Source organism: Bos taurus, chromosome 12 (assembly GCF_002263795.3).
Source record: "Bos taurus isolate L1 Dominette 01449 registration number 42190680 breed Hereford chromosome 12, ARS-UCD2.0, whole genome shotgun sequence".
In the NCBI taxonomy this organism is placed as follows: Eukaryota; Metazoa; Chordata; class Mammalia; order Artiodactyla; family Bovidae; genus Bos; species Bos taurus.
In genome coordinates, this window is record NC_037339.1 from 51,975,631 (window position 1) to 51,998,895 (window position 23,265).

The following is a 23,265-nucleotide window of genomic DNA, read 5'->3' on the forward strand; positions in this document are numbered from 1 at the left end:
ATGTGGTCAAGACAGGTAGAGGTGAGTAAGCAGTGCTAAGCGTGGAGTGGGTGTCACAAATCCAAATGCAAACAAGGGCCAAACAGCTATTTTAGCCAATTGCACAGGGCAGAAGAGAACTATCTGTACTAGGGATCACTCGTCCTTCCTAAGGCAGCTATTTATCCTCCATCAGTCCTTACCCAGCTTGGATAGTGCCAGGCTTTTTTTAGGGGAAACGTGAATCTAAATTTGAGTGGGAAATCTACTGAATTTGAAAATTTGCAGCTAATCCATTATTTTAATGTATGCAAGTTAAATAAGTCATGTCTGTTATCTATATCTGCAAATCCTTGTAAAACCTAAAAGAAGGGAACAAGTGGAGAAGACCTTTCCCAGCCCTGGTCATCCTCTCAAGTGGACTAACTCATTCCTCTTTACACAGAGAAATCCCTCCTAGGAAATGCAAACTTTAATTCATGTTCTAGCTCTTCAGAAATGGGTTTTCAAGATCCATGGTCTGGTTGACTGCCAAAAGCAGCATTATATGCTGGTCATCCCTAAAGACAGAATTGGAAAATGGTAGGAAGCCAAAGTAAGGCTCACACATGAAAGGATTCTAAAAAGTTGCTACCAAAACAAAATTCAAAATTTTGCCTAGGGCCCCTGATGGCAGCTCTATGTCCAGTCTGAGAAAAAGATGTGGAAAAAAGAAGTGAAGAAAAGGTAAGCTGTCCCCTCAAAAACAAAAGCTATACAAATACTTACATGCACATGCAAAGTCCTTAATTCATCTGCTCATTTGTTATTTCAAAATAATAAAATATTTGTGAAATATCTGCAGGGAACTTTTTTTTTTTTTTTACAATATTGTATTGGTTTTGCCATACATCAACATGAATTCTCCACGGGTGTACATGTGTTCCCCATCCTGACCCCCTCCCCCCACCTCCCTCACCATACCATCCCTCTGGGTCATCCCAGTGCACCAGCCCCAACCATCCCGTATCATGCATTGAACCTGGACGGGTGATTCATTTCACATATGATATTATACATGTTTCAATGCCATTCTCCCATATCATCCCACCCTCGCCCTCTCTCACAGAGTCCAAAAGACTGTTCTATACATCTGTGTCTCTTTTGCTGTCTCACATACAGGGTTATCATTACCATCTTTCTAAATTCCATATATATGCATTAGTATGCTGTATCGGTGTTTTTCTTCCTGGCTTACTTCACTCTGTATAATAGGCTCCAGTTTCATCCACCTCATTAGAACTGATTCAAACGTATTCTTTTTAATGGCTGAGTAATACTCCATTGTGTATATGTACCACTGCTTTCTTATCCATTCATCTGCTGATGGACATCTAGGTTGCTTCCATGTCCTGGCTATTATAAACAGTGCTGCGATGAACACTGGGGTACATGTGTCTCTTTCAGTTCTGGTTTCCTCAGTGTGTATGCCCAGCAGTGGGATTGCTGGGTTGTATGGCAGTCCTATTTCCAATTTTTTAAGGAATCTCCACACTGTTCTCCATAGTGGCTGTACTAGTTTGCATTCCCACCAACAGTGTAAGAGGGTTCCCATTTGTCCACATCCTCTTCAGCATTTATTGCTTGTAGACTTTTGGATAGCAGCCATTCTGACTGGCGTGAAATGGTACCTCATAGTGGTTTTGATTTGCATTTCTCTGATAATGAGTGATGTTGAGCATCTTTTCATGTGTTTATTAGCCATCTGTATGTCTTCTTTTGAGAAATGTCTGTTTAGATCTTTGGCCCATTTTTTGATTGGGTCGTTTATTTTTCTGGAATTGAGCTGTAGGAGTTCCTTGTATATTTTTGAGATTAATTGTTTGTCTGTTGCTTCATTTGCTATTATTTTCTCCCATTCTGAAGGCTGTCTTTTCACCTTGCTTATAGTTTCCTTTGTTGTGCAGAAGCTTTTAATTTTAATTAGGTCCCATTTGTTTATTTTTGCTTTTATTTCCAATATTCTGGGAGGTGGGTCATAGAGGATCCTGCTGTGATTTATGTCGGAGAGTGTTTTGCCTATGTTCTTTTCTAGGAGTTTTATAGTTTCTGGTCTTACGTTTAGATCTTTAATCCATTTTGAGTTTATTTTTGTGTATGGTGTTAAAAAGTGTTCTAGTTTCATTCTTTTACAAGTGGTTGACCAGTTTTCCCAGCACCACTTGTTAAAGAGATTGTCTTTTCTCCATTGTATATTCTTGCCTCCTTTGTTAAAGATAAGGTGTCCATAGGTGCATGGATTTATCTCTGGGCTTTCTATTTTGTTCCATTGGTCTATATTTCTGTCTTTGTGCCTGTACCATACTTTCTTGATGATTGTGGCTTTGTAGTCGAGCCTGAAGTCTTAGAATGTACACCACCACCTAAAGGAGGTGCTTCAATGACGGGCTGAAAAAAGGTGCTCTTTACAAAAAATAATAATGATAAAAATAAAAGAAAGAAAAAAATCTGAGTCCCTACTACTTAAAAATCACTTCTAGATGCATATATAGATAGATAGATAGATAGATAATTTTAAGAAGTACTTGAAACAAAACTGCACAGTACTTCCATTTTATACTGAGAAAACTGAAGCACAAAGGAGATAATTTAATAAGTCTTAATGTTACTTCTGGCTTCCTTGGTGGCTCAGACAGTAAAGAATCTGACTGCAATGCTGAAGACCCAGGTTCGATCCCTGGGTTGGGAAGATTTCCTGGAAAAGAGAATGGCAACCCACTCCAGGATTCTTGCCTGGAGAATTCCATGGACAGAGGAGCCTGGAGAGCTACAGTACATGGGCTTGCAGAGTCGGACACAACTGAGCAACTAACACACAATGTTAGTTCAGTTCAGTTCAGTCGCTCAGTCATGTCTGACTCCTTGCAACCCCACGGACGGCAGCACGCCAGGCTTCCCTGTCCATCACCAACTCCCAGAACTTTCTCAGACTTGAGCAGCAGGACTCAGTGTGTAGTGAGAGCAGGACCACTGGACGGTGGCAAGAAAACAGTTAGGCTGGAGTTTTAAAAAGAAAACACTTAGGCCAGAGTTTTAAAAAGAAAACACTTAGTTAGGCCGGAGTTTTAAAACCCTTTGCTCTCTCACCTTTGCCACAACTGAATTCCTCTTCCCTTCCCTCCACATAAATGTCTACAAACATAAAAGACAAACTTTACTCCAAATTTTTTTTTAAACTACTTCTCTATTTTTTTTATCTCCTTACACAACTCAAGTCAACTAATCCCTTAGCAAATTTCAACTTTATATGATACTATTTCACTATCCACCTTCTTATATTTTAGTATATTAAGATAGGTAAGTCAATTTGTATTGTCTCAGATAAAGAAAACACACTTATTATAGATTAGAACATTTTTAACAACAAAAACATTTTATTTGCTTTCATCATAGTTTCACTTAACAAAAGTGTTAGTTGCGCAAAAAAAAAAAAACTCAGTGTTGTCTTTCAGATAAAAAATAAATAATGAGCAAGAGAAAGTAGATAATTAAATTAATTCTCATTCTCTTCAATATGCACAATGACAATTTCTTAGGGAATTGTGATAAAAGAGATTTCATTGGAAAAGAAAATTCATAATTCATCTGCTGTCTCTCTGGTCAATTCTCAGATTGACCCTTCAGACCAAAGCCTGTCATTATTCTTCAGCATTTTCTTTATCAAAGGTTTATTTTGCAAATAAAAATTACACATGCATAACCCACCTCCCAACTAAGTGAAATTTAACTTATTTTTGTTCTTTTGGAGATTCATTCTGAAGTGAACAGCTTCTCCCCTCTCAATCTGATCTCAGGCCCACCTTTCTCACAGCTGCTTTGGATCTGAAAATTCACGAGGGCTTTGATGAAATATTTAATAGCAAAGACAATGTCTTATTTACTTCAATCAGTTTCTACTGAGGTGCCCTGTAAGGAATTATGGAAGGAAAGGAGAGGATGTGAAAATGGTAATCTCCTAGGTATTTGCCTGCAAACAAAATTAATCTTTAAGTATAGATTTCCTCTACCATTGACTCAAATCTATCTTTGAAGAGTTCACCAATTTCCAACAGGAAGGTATTTGGGAAAATAAATCATTTACATTTAACAGAAAGTTTACTTAACAATTTTGTCATAAAGTTATGTCTTTTGAAAATGCTTGCTTACTGATATCTTTTGGCAAAGACATAGGCACATAGAGCATGATAAAACTCTTTGCAAAAGAAGACCATTTCAGTTTTTCCAACCCTATTATAAAGATTTGACTGTTCCCTTTAAGCAATTGTTGCACGAGGGGATCGATAATTATAAAAAGAATTATATTTCTCTTGTTTTTTAAGAAAAGAATCCATGAAGTGCTTTAACGAACATTTTAAAAATATACAGCAGTTTGTTTCATCCATATTTTCAGGATCTTTGGCTAAAACCAAAAATCCATTAGTTTTTCTGAAACATTACACTAGGCATCACAACTTATGTATAAATAAGCTCCCCTAAGGGCCCACATTATCCTCAGTGACACCTGTATTATAGTTTCCCATAATTCATGAGCAGGCCCAGTGCATCATGGTCAGATCACAGCAGAGGAGCAAAGTCTGATGGCATTCTGCTATTGACTAAATGGGACAAGAACATCCTGATTCTGTTCTCCCCATTTTAATCCAGAATCATAACAATCTTATCAGTTCAGTTCAGTCACTCAGTCGTGTCTGAATCTTTGCGACCCCATGAATTGCAGCACTCCAGGCCTCCCTGTCCATCACCAACTCCCAGAGTTCACTCAAACTCATGTCCATTGAGTCAGTGATGCCATCCAGCCATCTCATCCTCTGTCGTCCCCTTCTCCTCCTGCCCCTAATCCCTCCCAGCATCAGAGTCTTTTCCAATGAGTCAACTCTTCACATGAAGTGGCCAAAATATTGGAGTTTCAGCTTTAGCATCATTCCTTCCAAAGAACACCCAGGACCAATCTCCTTTAGGATGGACTGGTTGGATCTCCTTGCAGTCCAAGGGATGCTCAAGAGTCTTCTCCAACACCACAGTTCAAAAGCATCAATTCTTTGGCGCTCAGCCTTCTTCACAGTCCAACTCTCACATCCATACATGACCACTGGAAAAACCATAGCCTTGACTAGATGGATCTTTGTTGGCAAAGTAATGTCTCTGCTTTTGAATATGCTATCTAGGTTGGTCATAACTTTCCTTCCAAGGAGTAAGCGTCTTTTAATTTCATGGCTGAAATCATCATCTGCAGTGATTTTGGAGCCCAAAGAAGTAAAGTCTGACACTGTTTCCACTGTTTCCCCATCTATTTCCCATGAAGTGATAGGACCAGATGCCATGATCTTCGTTTTCTGAATGTTGAGCTTTAAGCCAATATTATCACTTTCCTCTTTCACTTTCATCAAGAGGCTTTTTAGTTCCTCTTCACTTTCTGCCATAAGGGTGGTGTCATCTGCATATCTGAGGTTCTTGATATTTCTCCCGGCAATCTTGATTCCAGCTTGTGCTTCTTCCAGCCCAGAGTTTCTCATGATGTACTCTGCATATAAGTTAAATAAGCAGAGTGACAATATACAGCCTTGACGTACTCCTTTTCCTATTTGGAACCAGTCTGTTGTTTCATGTCCAGTTCTAACTGTTGCTTCCTGACCTGCATATAGGTTTCTCAAGAGGCAGGTCAGGTGATGCCCATCTCTTTCAGAATTTTCCACAGTTTATTATGATCCACACAGTCAAAGGCTTTGGCATAGTCAATAAAGCAGAAATAGATGTTTTTCTGGAACTCTCTTGCTTTTTCCATGATCCAGCAAATGTTGGCAATTTGATCTCTGGTTCCTCTGCCTTTTCTAAAACCAGCTTGAACATCTGGAAGTTCACAGTTAACATATTGCTGAAGCCTGGCTTGGAGAATTTTGAGCATTACTTTACTAGTGTGTGAGATGAGTGCAATTGTGCGGTAGTTTGAGCATTCTTTGGCATTGCCTTTCTTTGAGATTGGAATGAAAACTGACCTTTTCCAGTCCTGTGGCCACTGCTGAATTTTCCAAATTTGCTGGCATATTGAGTCCAGCACTTTCACAGCATCATCTTTCAGGATTTGAAATAGCTCAACTGGAATTCCATCACCTCCACTAGCTTTGTTCGTAGTGATGCTTTCTAAGGCCCACTTGACTTCAAATTCCAGGATGTCTGGCTCTAGGTCAGTGATCACACCATCATGATTATCTTGGTTGTGAAGATCTTTTTGTACAGTTCTTCTGTGTATTCTTGCCACCTCTTCTTAATATCTTCTGCTTCTCTTAGGTCCATACCATTTCTGTCCTTTATCAAGCACATCTTTGCATGAAGTGTTCCCTTGGTATCTCTAATTTTCTCGAAGAGATCTCTACTCTTTCCCATTCTTCTGTTTTCCTCTATTTCTTTGCATTGATCTCTGAGGAAGGCTTTCTTATCTCTTCTTACTATTCTTTGGAACTCTGCATTCAGATGCTTGTATCTTTCCTTTTCTCCTTTGCTTTTTGCTTCTCTTCTTTTCACAGCTATTTGTAAGGCCTCCTCAGACAGCCATTTTGCTTTTTTGCATTTCTTTTCCATGGGGATGGTCTTGATCCCTGTCTCCTGTACAGTGTCACAAACCTCCATCCATAGTTCAACAGGCATTCTATTTATCAGATCTAGGCCCTTAAATCTATTTTTCACTTCCACTGTATAGTCATAAGGGATTTGATTTAGGTCATACCTGAATGGTCTAGTGGTTTTCTCCACTTTCTTCAATTTCAGTCTGAATTTGGCAATAAGAAGTTCATGATCTAAGCCACAGTCAGCTCCCAGTCTTCTTTTTGCTGACTGTATAGAGCTTCTCCATCTTTGGCTGCAAAGAATATAATCAATCTGATTTTGGTGTTGACCATCTGGTGATGTCCATGTGTAGAGTCTTCTCTTGTGTTGTTGGAAGAGGGTATTTGCTATGACCAGTGTGTTCTCTTGGCAAAACTCTATTAGCCTTTGCCCTGCTTCATTCCCTATTCCAAGGCCAAATTTGCCTGTTACTCCAGGTGTTTCTTGACTTCCTATTTTTGCACTCCAGTCCCCTAAAATGAAAAGGACATCTTTTGGGGGTGTTAGTTCTAAAAGGTCTTGTAGGTCTTCATAGAACCATTCAACTTCAGCTTCTTCAGCGTTACTGGTTGGGGCATAGACTTGGATTACTGTGATACTGAATGGTTTGCCTTGGAAACAAACAGAGATCATTCTGTCGTTTTTGAGATTGCATCCAAGTACTGCATTTTGGACTCTTTTGTTGACCATGATGGCTACTCCATTTCTTCTAAGGCATTCCTGCCCTCAGTAGTAGATATAATGGTCATCTGAGTTAAATTCACCCATTCCAGTCCATTTTAGTTTGCTGATTCCTAGAATGTCGAAGTTCACTCTTGCCATCTCTTGTTTGACCACTTCCAATTCGCCTTGATTCATGGACCTGACATTCCAGGTTCCTATGCAATATTGCTCTTTACCTTGCTTCTATCACCAGTCACATCCACAACTGGGTACCGATGGACCACGCAGCAGAAGCGCGCCGGCTGCAATGGACCTCACAGAAGCGTGGCTGAGAGGAGCTACCCCACGCCCGAGGTCAGGGGCGGCAGCCGAGGAGCAACCCCATGTCCAAGGAGCAGTGGCTGCGCAGGCGCAGGAGGGCCAAGAGGAGCTACTCCACATTCAAGGTCAGGAGGGGCGGCGGTGAGGAGATACCCCTCATTCAAGGTAAGGAGCAATGGCTGCGCTTTGCTGGAGCAGCTGTGAAGAGATACTCCACATCCAAGGTAAGAGAAACCCAAGTAAGATGGTAGGTGCTGCGAGACGGCATCAGAGGGCAGACACACTGAAACCATAGTCACAGAAAACTAGTCAATCTAATCACACTAGGACCACAGCCTTGTCTAACTCAATGAAACTAAGCCATGCCATGTGGGGCCACCCAAGATGGGCAGGTCATAGTGGAGAGGTCTGACAGAATGTGGTCTACTGGAGAAGGGAATGGCAAAACACTTCAGTATGCCTGCCTTGAGAACCCCATGAACAGTATGGAAAGGCAAAATGATAGGATACTGAAAGAGGAACTCCCCAGGTTGGTAGGTGCCCAATATGCTACTGGAGATCAGTGGAGAAATAACTCCAGAAAAAATGAAGGGATGGAGCCAAAGCAAAAACAATCTTATACCAATATCCATTCCATAGAGTATAATTCCAGTTCTAAGATAGAACATTATTTTTATACTGATAAAATATACTGGGTCTGTCTCATGGAAACTGGAAAGGAAAATAAAATGCTGAAGTGATACAGCATATTGAAAACTAGAGCCATTACTTTGCCAACAAAGGTCCGTCTAGTCAAAGCTATGGTTTTTCCAGTAGTCATGTATGGATGTGAGAATTGGACTATAAAGAAAGCTAAGCACTGAAGAATTGATGCTTTTGAACTGTGGTGCTGGAGAAGACTGTTGAGAGTTCCTTGGACTGCAAGGAGATCAAACCAGTCATAAAGGAAATCAGTCCTGAATATGCATTGGAAGGACTGATGCTAAAGCTGAAACTCCAATACTTTGGCCACCTGATGTGAAAAACTGACTCATTTGAAAAGACCCTAATGCTGGGAAAGATTGAGGGTGGAATGAGAAGGGGAGGACAGAGATAAAATGGTTGGATGGTATCACCGGCTCAATGGACATGAGTTTGAGTAAACTCCGGGAGTTGGTGATGGACAGGGAAGCCTGGCATGCTGCAGTCCATGGGGTCACAAAGAGTCAGACATGACTAATCAACTGAACTGAATTGAACTGATGAACATTCAATATATAGCAGAGAATATTCTTTCTCCTTCCTGAAATAAATAACCCTGAGGCTTCTGGGTTACTTGTTCACAACTGTTTTGCTCTACGTCTGGGGATTTCTTCAGCAGATCAACCAATCCTGCTAGTCATCTACCATACTGGTCTCTACTTGCCCAAACAAAAAGAACTCAATAGAATGAATGAATCCTAAATAAGATACCAAATGAAAAAATATTGAGAAAATTAACATTTCTAGAAAAAACACTGACACATCAGAATAAATAAACTACCTGTCCAAGAACCATGGGATAGACTCCTATTGACTGTAAAACAAATTACCACAACTTTGATGATTTAAAACAACAGAAATTTGTTCCTTCATGGTCCAGAGGCCAGGTGTCCAAAATCTAGTTCAGCCTTCAAGTTGAAAATTTCCAAAGATGCTTAGTGCGTTCACATGTTCAGTCACATAAGCTCAAGTGTCTGGCGTACCTTGTCACATGCATGCACCCTCCACAGTGGTTGGCTTCTACTGTGCAGAACTGTACAGAGTACAGTAGTGCAGTATCTTTATTTCAAGTCCAGGATGTCTGGAAGTAAGCATAAAAGCAACAGTGACGTCGCTGGTACTGCTAAGAAGTGCCAAATGGTAAGAAGGGAAACAAAGGTGAAATGATTGAAAGAGTGAGGCAAAGGTGGAGCTGGGGGCCCAGAGCAAGGCCCAAGAGAAACAAAAGGAAGAAGACATGACTGAAGAAACAAAGAGCTTCACGACTCAGGAGATGGCAAGAGGATTTTCTTTATTTGAGGAGGCACTGCTGGGTTTTGGGCACAGGACTCAAACATAGAACGGTACACGAAGGTTGCAGCGGCCATTCAGAAGGCAATCCAGTGCTACTGTGTCACCTATGATGAGGAAAAAAAGAGCTACGACCTAGACATCACTGGATCATTTTTTTCAAGAGGGTAGATGGAATTGAATCCAGCAGGGAACCAGAACCTGTGCCATCAGCATCAGGCATGAGTGAAATTTCAGCTTGCCTTCCATCTCCTATTGCTAACGATCCTTCAGCTCTACCATCTCCTACCTCCTCTCCCTCCTCCAGTCAGTAACTCTTCTAGCCTGTCCACTCAATGCCAGCATCTGTATGCCAGCTGTTGTACTGTACTACTCTACTTTCCAAGGTACTTTACAGTAAGATTAAAAATGTTTTCTCTATTTTGGGGGCTTGTTTTTTTGTATTATTTGTGTGAAAAGTAGTATAAACCTATTACAGTACAGTACTATATAGCTGATTGTGTTAGCTGCGTACCTGGGCTAATTTTGTTGGACTTACATTCCCAGTATGGAACTTGTTCCTATGTAGAGGACTTAGTGTACTCCTTGGTTTGTGGTCCCATCACTCCAGCTTCTGCCTCCATGGTCTCACGAGCTCATCCTCTTCTCTCTGTGTTCCAATCTCCCTCTGCCTCTCTAATAAGAACACTTGTGTTGGCATTTAAGAATCGCCATATCGCTAGTGGTAAAGAACCCATCTACCAGTGCAGGAGATGTAAGAGACATGGGTTCAATCCCTGCATCGATCCAAGATGCCTTGGAGGAAGGTATGCAACCCACTCTAGGATCTGTGCCTGGAGAATCCCATGGACAGAGAAGCCTGGCAGGCTATAGTCCATGGAGTTGAAAAGAGTCAGACACTACTGAAGTGACTTAACACACATAACATATGATCAAATATCCTGATCTCAAAATCCTTAACTCTATCAACATCTGTAAAGACACTGTTTTCACAATTACAGGTTCCAATAATTAGGAAGGAGATCTTTTGGGGCGGAGTCTGGGTGGTGGTGGTATTTTCAGCCTATCACACTTATCACACTGCTCAGGACCATAGCTCAAGAATTTAAACATAGATAAAGAAAATGGTGGGGGGCGGGGAACCTGCATTATCCATAAGCCTCACACCATCCATGTCCTTCTCATGTCATGACTATATGATGTCAGGTGTTTGGAGTCATGTTCAGGGTCTTAGTCATAATGATGTTTGTGGATCAGTGGATTCTCTGCCTTTAGGCTAATAATAAAACATAATTGTAATGGAGGCAGGCAATATTCTTACCTGATACTAAACTAGGACCAAACTTGTTCTCTGATAAGGATTTGAGGTTTTGATCAAAGTGTTTTAGCTTAAAAATTATCTAGAGGCCAACAGTTTTTTGTTTTGTTTTGTTTTTTTAACGTTCACAGGTTATTGTCGCTGACACCAATAGTTACAAATAAGAAGGCAGAGTTTACTTTAAAAAATGTCAGGTGAGGCTCTGGGAAAATATCAGGCCAGCTTCTGGGTCATGGTGCTTAGCTTTCAGCTGCTAATGTATGTAAATAACTCCATCCAGGGACCCAGCTGTTGTATGTTGAAATGTGCTGATGAAACTAAATTGGGATTCTAGAGAACACAAATCAAATTGTAAGCAAAATGACTGAAATACACCAGCCCTCCTTTGCAGCATCATAGGCCAACCCAAGAAAAATGACTAATGGGTAATAACACTCAGTCCTGACAGGAATCATAAGCTAGGAAGGAAGTTACATGTAAAATAATAATAAAGAATATTAAATTGCCACCAGGCCCCGGCTAGAGACAAATGAAAACGGAACAGATTTCTTACCACCAGTCACTTATTCAATCCCTTTGAAAATGTCCCTGGAATCTGCAGACAGAGAACGCGTTCACTCATATTCCCTTTCTACTAGAAAGGAATGTTTTCTCTGACCTGGAAAAGACAGATAAAGAAGGACCTTCTGAAAGGGAGGCTCTTAGAGGTACCCTCTGACCAGTTCATTAGCCTTCCTTGGGCAACAAGGTAAGAAAACAGGCCACCTTTACCAGCTACTGGTAGAGAAAATGATGCACTTTTGCCAAGATAGCCATAGGTTGCTGGCTTTTCATTTCGTCTCTTGTAATGCCATTCTCACATGTAGAATATGAAGTAATTTGTAATTGTCCATGTAACTCACATTATTATTTTTACTCTAAGTGATATTTTTTCATCACAAGGTAATTTGGCTACTCTCTACCAGTTTAAACCCAAAGCTGTGTCATTGGTCACGAGAAAGAAGTGAGCTCCTGCTGCCTGCTCACTCCTTATCATCAAATTGTAAGCAAAACCCAGCCTGAAGCTCCTGTCGTCTCAGACGCAGCCTACACACCTCTCTGCAAAGGACGGGTAGCAAAACACTGCAAAACAGAGCAAGCAGCCTCTAATCTTGGATGGCAGTGTATTTCAGAGTATTGTTCTAGTTGACCTATTTGTTCATCCTTGACTTTACTGACCTGTTAGGACAGCAGTTCTCAGCACTAGTTGCTCATTAGAAATACCTAGGAGATGTCGATAACCAGACTTGAAGTCAGAACCCATCCTAGTCTTGTTACAGGGGAAAACAAAATCTGACCCCATGTGGAATCTGTTGGTTTTACTTTAACCTTTGTTTCCCATTGCTTCTGTTCACTAATAGAATACTGCCCATTCATAATGGACTTCCTCAGGGAACCCTACCCCCGACTGAATGTTAAACCAAAATGCCTTTATTCAGGAAGATATCCTGACCCTGTCCAACTGTGAATAGCTACAACAAAGAAGAAATGAACACATCCCATCCCCGAGTGAGAGACTTTATTTTGGGGGGCTCCAAAATCACTGCAGATGGTGACTATAGCCATGAAATTAAAAGACACTTGCTCCTTGGAAGAAAAGCTATGACCAACCTAGACAGCATATTAAAAAGCAAAGACATTACTTTGTCAACAAAGGTCCATCTAGCCAAAGCTATGGTTTTTCCAGTAGTCATGTATGGATGTGAGAGTTGGACTATAAAGAAGGCTGAGCGCGGAAGAATAGATGCTTTGAACTGCAGTGTTAGAGAAGACTCTTGAGAGTCCCTTGGACTGCAAGGAGATCCAACCAGTCCATCCTAAAGGAGATCAGTCCTGGGTGTTCATTGGAAGGACTGATGTTGAAGCTGAAACTCCAATACTTTGGCCACCTGATATGAAGAACTGACTCATTTGAAAAGACCCTGATGCTGGGAAAGATTGAGGGTGGGAGGAGAAGGGGAGGACCGAGGATGAGATGGTTGGATGGCATCACCAATGCGATGGACATGAGATTGAGTAAGCTCTGGGAGTTGGTGATAACAGGGAGGCCTGGCTTGCTGCAGTCCATGGGGTCACAAAGAGTTGGACACGACTGAGCAACTGAACTGAACTGACCCCCAAGGCTGGCCATTCCAGAAGATATTTGCAAGATAAACGGCCTTTTTACTTTACTTCCTCACCTCACCACCTCTCTGTTTTGTAAAAGAACCTGGCATCCAGACCCCATAAGATGGTTATTTTGAGACATTAATCTGCCATCTTCTTGGTCTGCCGGCTTTCCGAATAAAGTTATATTCCTTGCCTCGATACTTCATCTCTGATTTATTGGCATGACTGAACTTGGAGTAACAGTTTGAGGTCGGGCCCAGGCACCAGTATTTTCTTAACTCCCTAAGTGATTCTAATGTACACAGGTTTGAGAACCATTGTTCTACCTTGCTAGCTTCTGCTCCTTTTTACCTTCCACTTCTTCCCACACTTTCTTCCACACTTAGCTACCTAGACCACCATACTTACCCACTTCTTTTCATCATTCTACGACCTCTTGACCTTCATTTTGCTGCCTCTTGCTATGGTACTCTCTTGCTCTTCTCCAGACTTGATAAAAACCTGGCAAGACCTTCTGATCAATTTTTTTCCAGGTCCTGTCTTCTCCTGGCTATTCCCAATAGAACATCCACCAAGGTTACAAAAGTACCTTGGCAAGAGTCTAACTACCCACTTACCATTTTCCTCCTTCATTTAAGCCCATCTCAAATCTTACAGTCCACATAATCTTTTGCTCTTGGAACTCAGCAACATTCAATGCCTTGCTCTTGCTCTACATTTGAACCAAAAACCTTACCCTAGCCATTTCTTTGTCCATCTATCCATTCTCTTTTCCATCACAGGACTTCTCAACTTCAAAACTATCACATGTAAAGTTAAATCATTCTTTGTTGTGGGAGGCTTTCCTGTATATTAATAGAATGTTTAGCAGCATCTCTAGTCCCTGCTCAGTAGATGTCAGGAACAGTCTTCCTCCAACTTGTAAAACAAAAATGTCTCCAGACATTACCAAATGATCCCTGGGGAGAGGGAAGAAGTGCCCCTCCATCCTGACACCCCATTGAAAACCACTGCTCTGTATGCCTAAAACTACTTCAATTCAGTTCGTTCCTCTGCCATCTGGTGTATATTTCCTTCCCAGTTTCAATTTCACCCAAGTTTACAATCCATTACTCTGAAGCATCTACTTCCTCCTGAGTTGGCAGCCTTCAGCTTTGATTCAACTTCACAAATGATGCCAACTCCAAAGCAGCTAAGACAGATCCTCACATCTGTTAGTCATCCTTAACCCTCCCGTTGCAGAGGAGCAACGATAATTTCTCCATTACATACCTTTGTTCCACAAAGACTGGCCTTATGCTATAAGCCCTGTGAACACCAAATTAATTTATAAAACAGTGGGAGTATTAATAGACAGAACATATATCAGACCCTCTCTTAAAATTACAGATGCTAAGCTGGTTCCTGACTCTAAACACACGTACCTTCCTGAACAATTATTCATTTCTCCCTTTAAATAGGTATCATATGTTCTTGCAAAGCCCTTTGAAATTTCAAATTGAGTGGAATTTCAATTCATTTTGAGTAACAATTCTTAATTATCTGAGCTAATGCAAAGGGGTGAAGCACAAAAAATTAAAAATTCACATAATACAAATTTAAGCACATACTGACACAAACACATATTCTCAAATTTTCAGAAATTAAAAGGTTACTAAAAGTTATTAGACTGATTTTATTGTGTGACTCATAACTCATCCAAGTGAAGAATTGCTAATATGTTTGAGAATAACATTATTGGCAAAACACAACCAAAGAAATGACTTTCCATAGTTCTTCATCATAATTGGAGATAATTTTAATGTCCAATTCTTGGTCGAGCTAAAGAACAACTTTTATTTGCTTTATAATTGTCTATATTTTGTTACCTTTATTAAGCCCATATTATTTTACTATGATACACTATACATAATGTAAAATTTACCATTTTAAGTGGTAAATTTTTTAGTGGACAATTTTTTTTTTTAAAGTGGACAATTCTGTGGCATTACATGCATTCACATTGTTGTGCAGCCATAACCACCATTCAATTCCAAAACTATTTCATCTACATGGGGGCTCATTGTTAAAACGGCTCATTATGTTGACCTTGCAAACAAAGAATAAAATCACAGTGACCCTTGAGACTGACCAAATTGCCAAATAACATTCTGTTTTCCCACTGGCACCTACCTTCTCAGGGCTACAAGACCACCTGATTTCAGACTTTTGGCTACGTGACCACAGGACTCAGCTACAGGCTAAAAATTAACCATCCCTTCAGAGAATTTTTCATTGGCAAGGGTATAAGAAAGACCCCATCAGAAAGGGAGGACACTGGTTCTCCTTAAGGGCCAGTCACCCTCTCATTTCCCTCTAATAAATTTCCTTTTCTTTGCCTGAATGCCGGCTGGCTTTCTTTTTCTCCACACTCACCTTACAGTCTTCTCCAATAACAACAGGTTTTATTAGATACTGCCTCTGCTCTGCCTACTAATAATCTGCTAAATGTCATTTTAAATTAATTTCCTATAGCTCTTACTGAAATAAATGTAAAGTCTACCAAAATAATTGTTTTCAAGGACAGCATTTATATAGGTTTATTAATTCAACTTTCTTATACAAAAGGAGAATTCTTGTCTTTTCATAATCGTGCTTCATACATTCCCACTACTCAATGCCTGACTCATCCTGACCTTCTTCCATCTCCCTGTCAACGGCCTAGGGGAACTTAACATGTACAAGCCCCAAAGGCTCTTTTCTCCTCTTAGATCCAGAAACTAAGATAAAAGCAGTGATTTTCCTCACTTATCCTCAAATTGCACTAGAATGAAATTATATGATGATAATAGCATGAAGCTTTTTTGAGAATTCTCTTAAGACTCTGGGAGAAGATTGTGCATTATAGGGGAGAAATATAACAACAATATAATGAAGTTTTGGTTTGGCCTGCTATAACAAAAATACCATAGACCATCTAGCTGAAGCAGCAAACATTTCCTTCTCACAGTTTTGGAGGCTGGGATGTCCAAGATGGAGGAACTGGCAGATTTGGTGTCTGATGAAGGACTGCTTTCTGGTTCATAGACACACATCTTCTCGTTGACTTTACATGGTGGGAGAAATGAGGGGTCTCTCTGGGGTCTCTTCTATAAGGGCACTAACTCTATGCATCAGGGTTCCACCCTCATGACCTAATCACCTCCCAAAGTCCCCACCCTCAAACTCCATCACAGTGGGAATTAGGATTCCAGCATATGAATTTGGGGAGGACATAAACACTCAACCCATAGCACTGTGGCTATTTCTTGCTCGCATTTTAAAAGAAAGCCTCTCAGATCCCTGGATAAAACACTGACCTTACAGCTGTGTTTCTAACATAAACTGAGGGGGAGAATTTATACATTTGAATACACGTGGTTCTGAGCTGAAGGAAAAAAAAACCATGTCTGCTATTGTAAGGTCAGCACATCATTGTACAGATCATTCATTTTTTAAAAGTCCTTAAAGCTGTCATTTTAAAAACTCACAACTCTCACCAGCTGAATATTTGAAACAGTACACTCTAGCATGTCAGGGAAGTCAAATTTCTTTCGTACAACTCTTAAGAGGCACCTCTTGAAACTTTCCAGTTAAGATTTTCAAAACTCTGTAACAAATAACAGCCCCAGAGGAAAGCCTATAATATAGCTGTCAGTGAACTTAACTTCCATCATAAAATGGAAATATTGTCAAGTGTTTTGGGCTTTGGAACAGCTGCCACCTAACAACTATTGAGAAAAAAATAACCAAATCAGTTTAGGTCTCATCATAATTCTTGTGACTTTCAAGTCAAAGAGGATAGTCATTTTTATGTATTTATTTGTGAAAACTACAATTACAAATTTCTCAAAAAATATATACATAGGTATATAGAGGGAAAAGTGATTCTTGGTAGTGTTACCAAAAAGGTAAAAGCCAATTCTAAGTTAGTTCATTTTTTTCCCTAATACATAAAAGAATGAATTAACATAAGCACTCATTCATTTATTCAACACACTTCTACTGATGATCTATTATGTGTTAAGCAGTATGGAGCCCTGAAACAAAACTAAAGAAATAAATGCTTTTTCCCCTCCTACAAATGGGCAAATAGATGTCAAAGGTGAGTGAATATTAAGACTACACCATAAAGAAAAGCAAACAACCCAAGTCACCAGGAAATCTAAACTCCTAGTTTCATTTCCTTCACATTCCTCTCACCCTAACCTGTGACTTTCATCCAATGTTTTCCAAAGAAAAAAGATAAAGGCTGAACAAGAAGATATTTTTACTGCCCTTTCCATCAACATACAGAAATGAGGGCTTCATCTCACCTTGGATTCTTTATCACCAACCCAGAAAGTAATGGAGAAAGATAATGAATTAATGAGGAATAATTTGTAAATAACTTGGGAAATTTTTGCCAGTTACTATAACAAAAGAGAAGCCCCAAATTTTAAAAAATGCCATTTTCCACTCTGAAAAACTCCGGAAGGGCAGCACATAACAGAGTATCATTCTTAGTAGATATTCATGTACTTTTTTAATTGCAAGGGGAGATACTATTCATCAAAGTCCAAAAATGCCAAGTGTATAATGCCCAACGTGGTGAAGATTTCTGTGATTTTTGGTTGTTCCAGAGGTAAAGTTTCTTTAACTGGCCAGTTCACCATTTCCCTCTCTGTTGTGGAAGATAAAGAAAGAAAACCTGAAAGGACCTGCCTGTTTCCCAGATATTTGAGGGGCTCAATGAATGGTTGTTGAAAGCTGAAAGGATGAACTGCTATTTCAGGGTTCTTGATGCATTAATGCAGGGAGGTACTTGATAAACTACCTACTAAGTAAATAATTCATTAGGTTTCTCTCAAGACTTCCTAATACATCTCTTGAGGATGGGATCTAGGGATTAACAGAAGAGTTCCTCATTCAAACACAGTGTTCCCACAGCAGGGAAAGGAGAGGATAGACAAATTCAGAGAGTAACACTGAAATATATACATTACCATATGTAAAATAGATAGCTAATGGGAAGTTGCTATATAGCACAGGGAGCTCAACCTGTGACAACCCAGAGGGGTGGGATGGGGTTGCAGGGTGGGAAGAAGCTTCAGAAGGGAGGGGATATTTGTATACTTAGGGCTGATTTGTGTTGTTTCATGACAAAAACCAGCACAATGTTATAAAGAAATTATCCTCCAATTAAAAAATAAATTCAAAAGAAAAACCACACTGTTCCCAATATTATTGCAAACAAATCTCATGTAAAATTGCATGACCTAAATAAAGAAGTTGTGGTACGTATATACAATGGAATATTACTCAGCCAGAAAAAGAAATGCATTTAAGTCAGTTGAACTGAGGTAGATGTAGAGCCTGTTACATAGAGTGAAGTCAGTCAGAAAGAGAAAAACAAATATCATATATTAACACACTTTGGCCACCTGATGAGAAGAGCTGACTCATTTGAGAAGACCCTGATGCTGGGAAAGATTGAAGGCAGGAGGAGAAGGGGATGACACAGGATGAGATGGTTGGATGGCATCACTGATTCACTGGATATGAATTTGAGTAAACTCCGGGAGTTGGTGATGGACAGGGAGGCCTGGCGTGCTGCGGTCCGTGGAGTTGCAAAGAGTCGGACACGACTGAGCGACTGAACTGAACTGAACTGAACTGATGGAATCTAGAAAAATGGTGCTGATGAACCTATCTGCAGGGCAGGAACAGAGACTCAGACATAGAGAACAGACTTAAGGACATAGCAGGGGGCAGGAGATGGTGGGAGGAATTGAGAGAGTAGCACTGAAATATATATATCACCATATGTAAAATAATAGATAATGGGAAGTTGCTGTATAACACAGGGAGCTCAAGACAGCATTCTGTGACAAGCTAGAGGGGTGGGAAGGGGTGGGAGTGGAGAGGAAGTTCAAGAGGGAGGGGACGTATGTATACTTATGGCTGATTCACATTGTATGGCAGAAGCCAACACAATACTGTAAAGCAATTATCCTCCAACTAAAAATAAAGGTTTTTTTTAAGTTGCATGACCTGAAATGTTTGAAGGGAGAAGAAAGGTGAACAAAACCTTACCCCACAGGCAGACTCATGTGTTCTGCCTGTGACTCTCCTGGAATTCTCCAGACCAGAATATTGGAGTAGGCAGCCTTTCCCTTCTCCAATGCAACCCTTTGATTACTTCACATTTTACTTAAAATTCTTCATCCCTAAGAACTATAATGTTCAAATCTTTCAATATCATATATGAGGCTCTCATAGGCTTCCCAGGTGGTTCAGTGGTAAAGAATCTATTTGCTAATGCAGGAGACATGGGTTCGATCCCTGGGTCAGGAAGACCCCCTGGAGAAGGAAATGGCAATCCACTCCTGTATTCTTGCCTGGAAAATCCCATGCACTGGTGGGCTACAGTCCATGGGGTCACAAAGAGTTGGACATGGCTTGGTGACTAAACAAGAACACAAACATTGCCTCTCCAGCTGTTTTTTGTTTGGTTGATTGGTTGACTTTTTTGTTTTGGTTTGATTTGGTGTTTTGGGTTGTGTGATTGGAGGGGGTTGGCTTTTTCCCCTGAGTTTATGGTTCTTACCATCCCTGGGTCTTTCCTCATTAAGTTGGCCTATGCCTAGAAGGCACCTCCATTTCCTCTTTACCTTGAAACCTCAGTTCTGGCATCTCTTCCTCCAGAAAGCCTACAGAGTTAGATATCTCCCTTTCTCACTCCTATAATTACTCAGGCTATCCCAGCACCGCACTTCAAAGTTACGTTGTCATTATTCAACAGCTCCCTTACTAATGCTCAGCACTTACTTACTCGTGTGTCTCTGAGACAGGCACAACCCAGCATACAGTAGGTACTCATGAGATTTTGAATGACTAGTGAACAACTGCCCATAGAGAAATCTTACAGAAGCCAAGTTAAGAGTTAAGGACCAAAAGTAACCCTCTATGCCTCTCCTTTACTTAGCCCCAGAGAGCACCCTACCTGTAAGTGGAAGCAGAGGTGCTTTTTGGCTTCAGAACAGCACTGACCTTGAAACTTACTTTGTGAGCAGAGCAAAGAGCTTGAGAGACTAACATCTCCCCTAACCTAGCCATCAAAACACTAGCCCAACAGATACCAACAGTTCTCAACCGCACCACCACCACCACCATCACCAAGTTCTCATCGACAAAGGAAGGTGAAGACGTCCCTGGAATTCTACAACTTCAGGGTATCTTTAAAGGTTAGGAATTTGTCTTTTAAATTCACGTAAATTTACCATTCTTTCCATTAAATGGAAATCAGTCTTTGTAAATCAGTTACCAGGTAAATTACTTAATTCCTTAATTCATATATCTACACCTCAATTAGTCCAACTAGTATTCCAGGAAGGTGCTCCATATTTATTTTATAGTTTCCCATCCTTTTCCAACTCCCCCAAGAGGTGCCTCATTAAGAAGTATGGGAAACATTATAGTTCCTCTAACATACTATATTCTTAAAAACCAAGCATCAGCCATAAGTAATGAAAAAAAAACTAGAATAAAAACTGAGGGAGGAGGACTTTCATAAGTTGAAAAAAACAAAGGTGTGTGTGGGGTTTGGGTTTTTGGTTTCTTTTTTTTTCTTGCAAGGGGGGCTTGTCCTCAATGTGAATGGTACATAAAACTTCACACTGTTATCTAATGACTCTGTAGTTATTTCACACTACCACCATCCTCATTCCCTTTAGAATTTCCAATGAAACCTATTATTTCCATAGCACTTAAAGAAGAAAAAAGCATCTCCAGGTGCTTTCTCTCTTGACATCACTTCATACAAAAAAGACTCAGATATATTTGCATATATGTAAAAAGATATTCAATAGAGCACTTTTCGAAGCAGAATACAAAATTTAAATGCCCATCAAAAAAAGACTGGCAAAATAAATGACACCACATCTAGACAATGGCAGATCACTCAGAATATTATGACGCCATCAAATAAGATGAGGTAAATCACTGCTACATGTCCAAGCATGCATTTCAAGAGCTCCAGGGTCAGTGGTTAAAAGAAGAAAGCAAGGCAAGGAATGGATATAAACCCTACTGAACACACAAAAAAGAGAGAGGAATTATTTATGTATTCATTCATTCCTATATTCATTCATTTGTTCAATATATGGAATATTTCTATAAAGATTTACCAATGATTACCCCTGGGAAGGAGATCAGCCCTGGGTGTTCTTTGGAAGGAATGCTGCTAAAGCTGAAACTCCAGTACTTTGGCCACCTCATGCAAAGAGTTGACTCATTGGAAAAGACTCTGATGCTGGGAGGGATTGGGGGCAGGAGGAGAAGGGGACGACACAGGATGAGATGGCTGGATGGCATCACTGACTCAATGGACGTGAGTTTGAGTGAACTCCTGGAGTTGGTGATGGACAGCAAGGCCTGGCGTGCTGCGATTCATAGGGTCGCAAAGAGTCAGGCACAACTGAGCGACTGAACTGAACTGAACTGTACCCCTGGGAAGGAAATGGCAACCCACTCCAGTACTCTTACCTGGAAAATCCCATGGATGGAGAGCCTGGTAGGCTATAGTCCATGGGGTCACAAAGTGTCAGACACGACTGAACGACTTCACTTTCACTTTCACCCCTGGAAAAAACTAGGGGTTACTGAAGGGTAGACATCTACTTTTTATGATATACACTCTTATGCTGCTTAAATTTTTCACCCTATATTTTTTGGAAACTAAAACAAAAGCTATCTAGAGGAAGTACAGGCAAAAGCAAAGAGGAAGGCCAAAGGCGGCCTTGCTCCTCCGCCCAACGCACAGCTTCCTGTGTCACAGCCCAGCAACACAGGACTGGTGCGGCCAGCTTCAACGTCTGTGGTTTCTCAACCCGGGGGCACTGTGTTTTCAATCAAGAACGGTGGGACATCAGTGACCAGGGATGATTCAAGAAAGAGCCCCTATATCCAAAATGCAGATATATTTGTTCATACAGATGATTCACTTTGTTGTACAACAGAAACTAATACATTGTAAAGCAATTATACTAAGACAATAAAATAAACAGACTTCCCAGGTGGCTCAGACGGTAAAGAATCCACCTGCAATGAGGAAGACCTGGGTTTGATCCCTGGGTTGGGAAGATCCCCTAGAGGGAGGGCATGGCAACCCACTCTAGTGTTCTTGCCTGGAGAATCCCCATGGACAGAGGAGTCTGGCAGGCTACAGTACATGGGAGTCATATAGAGTCAGACACAACTGGTTGACTAAGAACAGCAAATAAAATTTAAAAAAAAAATGCAGAGCCTCTTCCCACATTCTTTAGATTTTTATCTTCATGCATTATACTTTTAATTAAGGCCTATCTCACAGCTTCTTTTTCCTTTTCCTATAAACTTGAAGAGGTCATCTCTATCTACAACCCCATCCTCTGTTCAAAATAATTCACATGTGTTGCCAAGACTGTGGTCAAAGGAAATGTTTGTGAAGGGCTTTACCTCCACACTAAGGACCAAACCACCCTGACAACAGAGGTTCTTGACAAAAAACTCTGGGGAAAAGGCCCATTCTCTCCTGGCCCAGCTGGCTAATTTCCGAGGAGGAGCCCTTCTAATGGTATTAACCTCACAATAATTTAGGAAGCATTACCAGTTTTTAAGGGGCTTCCCTGGTGACTCAGAGGTAAAGAATCCTCTTGCAATATAGGAGACACAAGGGACTCAGGTTCGATCCCTAGGTCGGAAAGATTCCCTGGAGGAGGGGTTAGCAACCCATTCCAGTATTCCTGGGGCTTCCCTGGTGGCTCAGATGGTAAAGCATCTGCTTGCAATACGTGAGACCGAGGTTTGATCCCTGGGTCGGGAAGATTCCCTGGAGAAGGAAATCGCAACCCACTCCAATATCCTTGCCTAGAGAATTTCATGGACACAACAGCCTGGCTACAGTTCATGGGGTCACAAAGAGTAGGCCACGACTGAACCACTAACAGGAACTAACCGGTATTCTTGCCTGAAGAATCCCATGGCCAGAGGAGCTTGGCAGGCTGCAGTCCATAGGGTTGCAAAGAGTCAGACATGACTGAAATGACAGCATGCACACATGCTGTATTCAGAGTGCCCCTTAAATGAAATTAGACCAGTGTGTGAGCCAGTCCATACCTTGGAGCCAA

The 23,265-nt window shown here is 40.7% G+C and overlaps 1 protein-coding gene across 5 annotated transcripts; it reads right to left on the reverse strand.

Annotated features, from left to right (window-relative positions):
- Positions 1-950: 950 nt before the first annotated feature.
- On the reverse strand, positions 951-23,180 carry LOC107132998 (craniofacial development protein 2). Of its 5 annotated transcripts, none has more exons than XM_059892276.1 (3): positions 23,094-23,180; positions 11,505-21,739; positions 951-10,308 (listed from the first exon to the last, which is right to left on the reverse strand). In XM_059892276.1, the coding sequence occupies exon 3, from the start codon at positions 7,306-7,308 to the stop codon at positions 6,208-6,210; it is 1,101 nt and encodes a 366-aa protein (XP_059748259.1). In that variant the 5' UTR covers positions 7,309-10,308; positions 11,505-21,739; positions 23,094-23,180; the 3' UTR covers positions 951-6,207. The 5 variants fall into 5 exon arrangements, with proteins under 5 accessions (XP_059748259.1, XP_059748261.1, XP_059748260.1 ...); XM_059892278.1 differs by having other exon boundaries at positions 951-9,424; positions 10,172-10,308; positions 11,505-23,174; XM_059892277.1 differs by having other exon boundaries at positions 951-7,885; positions 9,327-10,308; positions 11,505-23,174.
- Positions 23,181-23,265: the final 85 nt, after the last annotated feature.

Excerpts from the sequence above, each read along its gene's own strand:
- LOC107132998 (XM_059892276.1), bottom strand. The coding sequence starts at position 7,308 with ATGGTCAACAAAAGAGTCCAAAATGCAGTACTTGGATGCAATCTCAAA.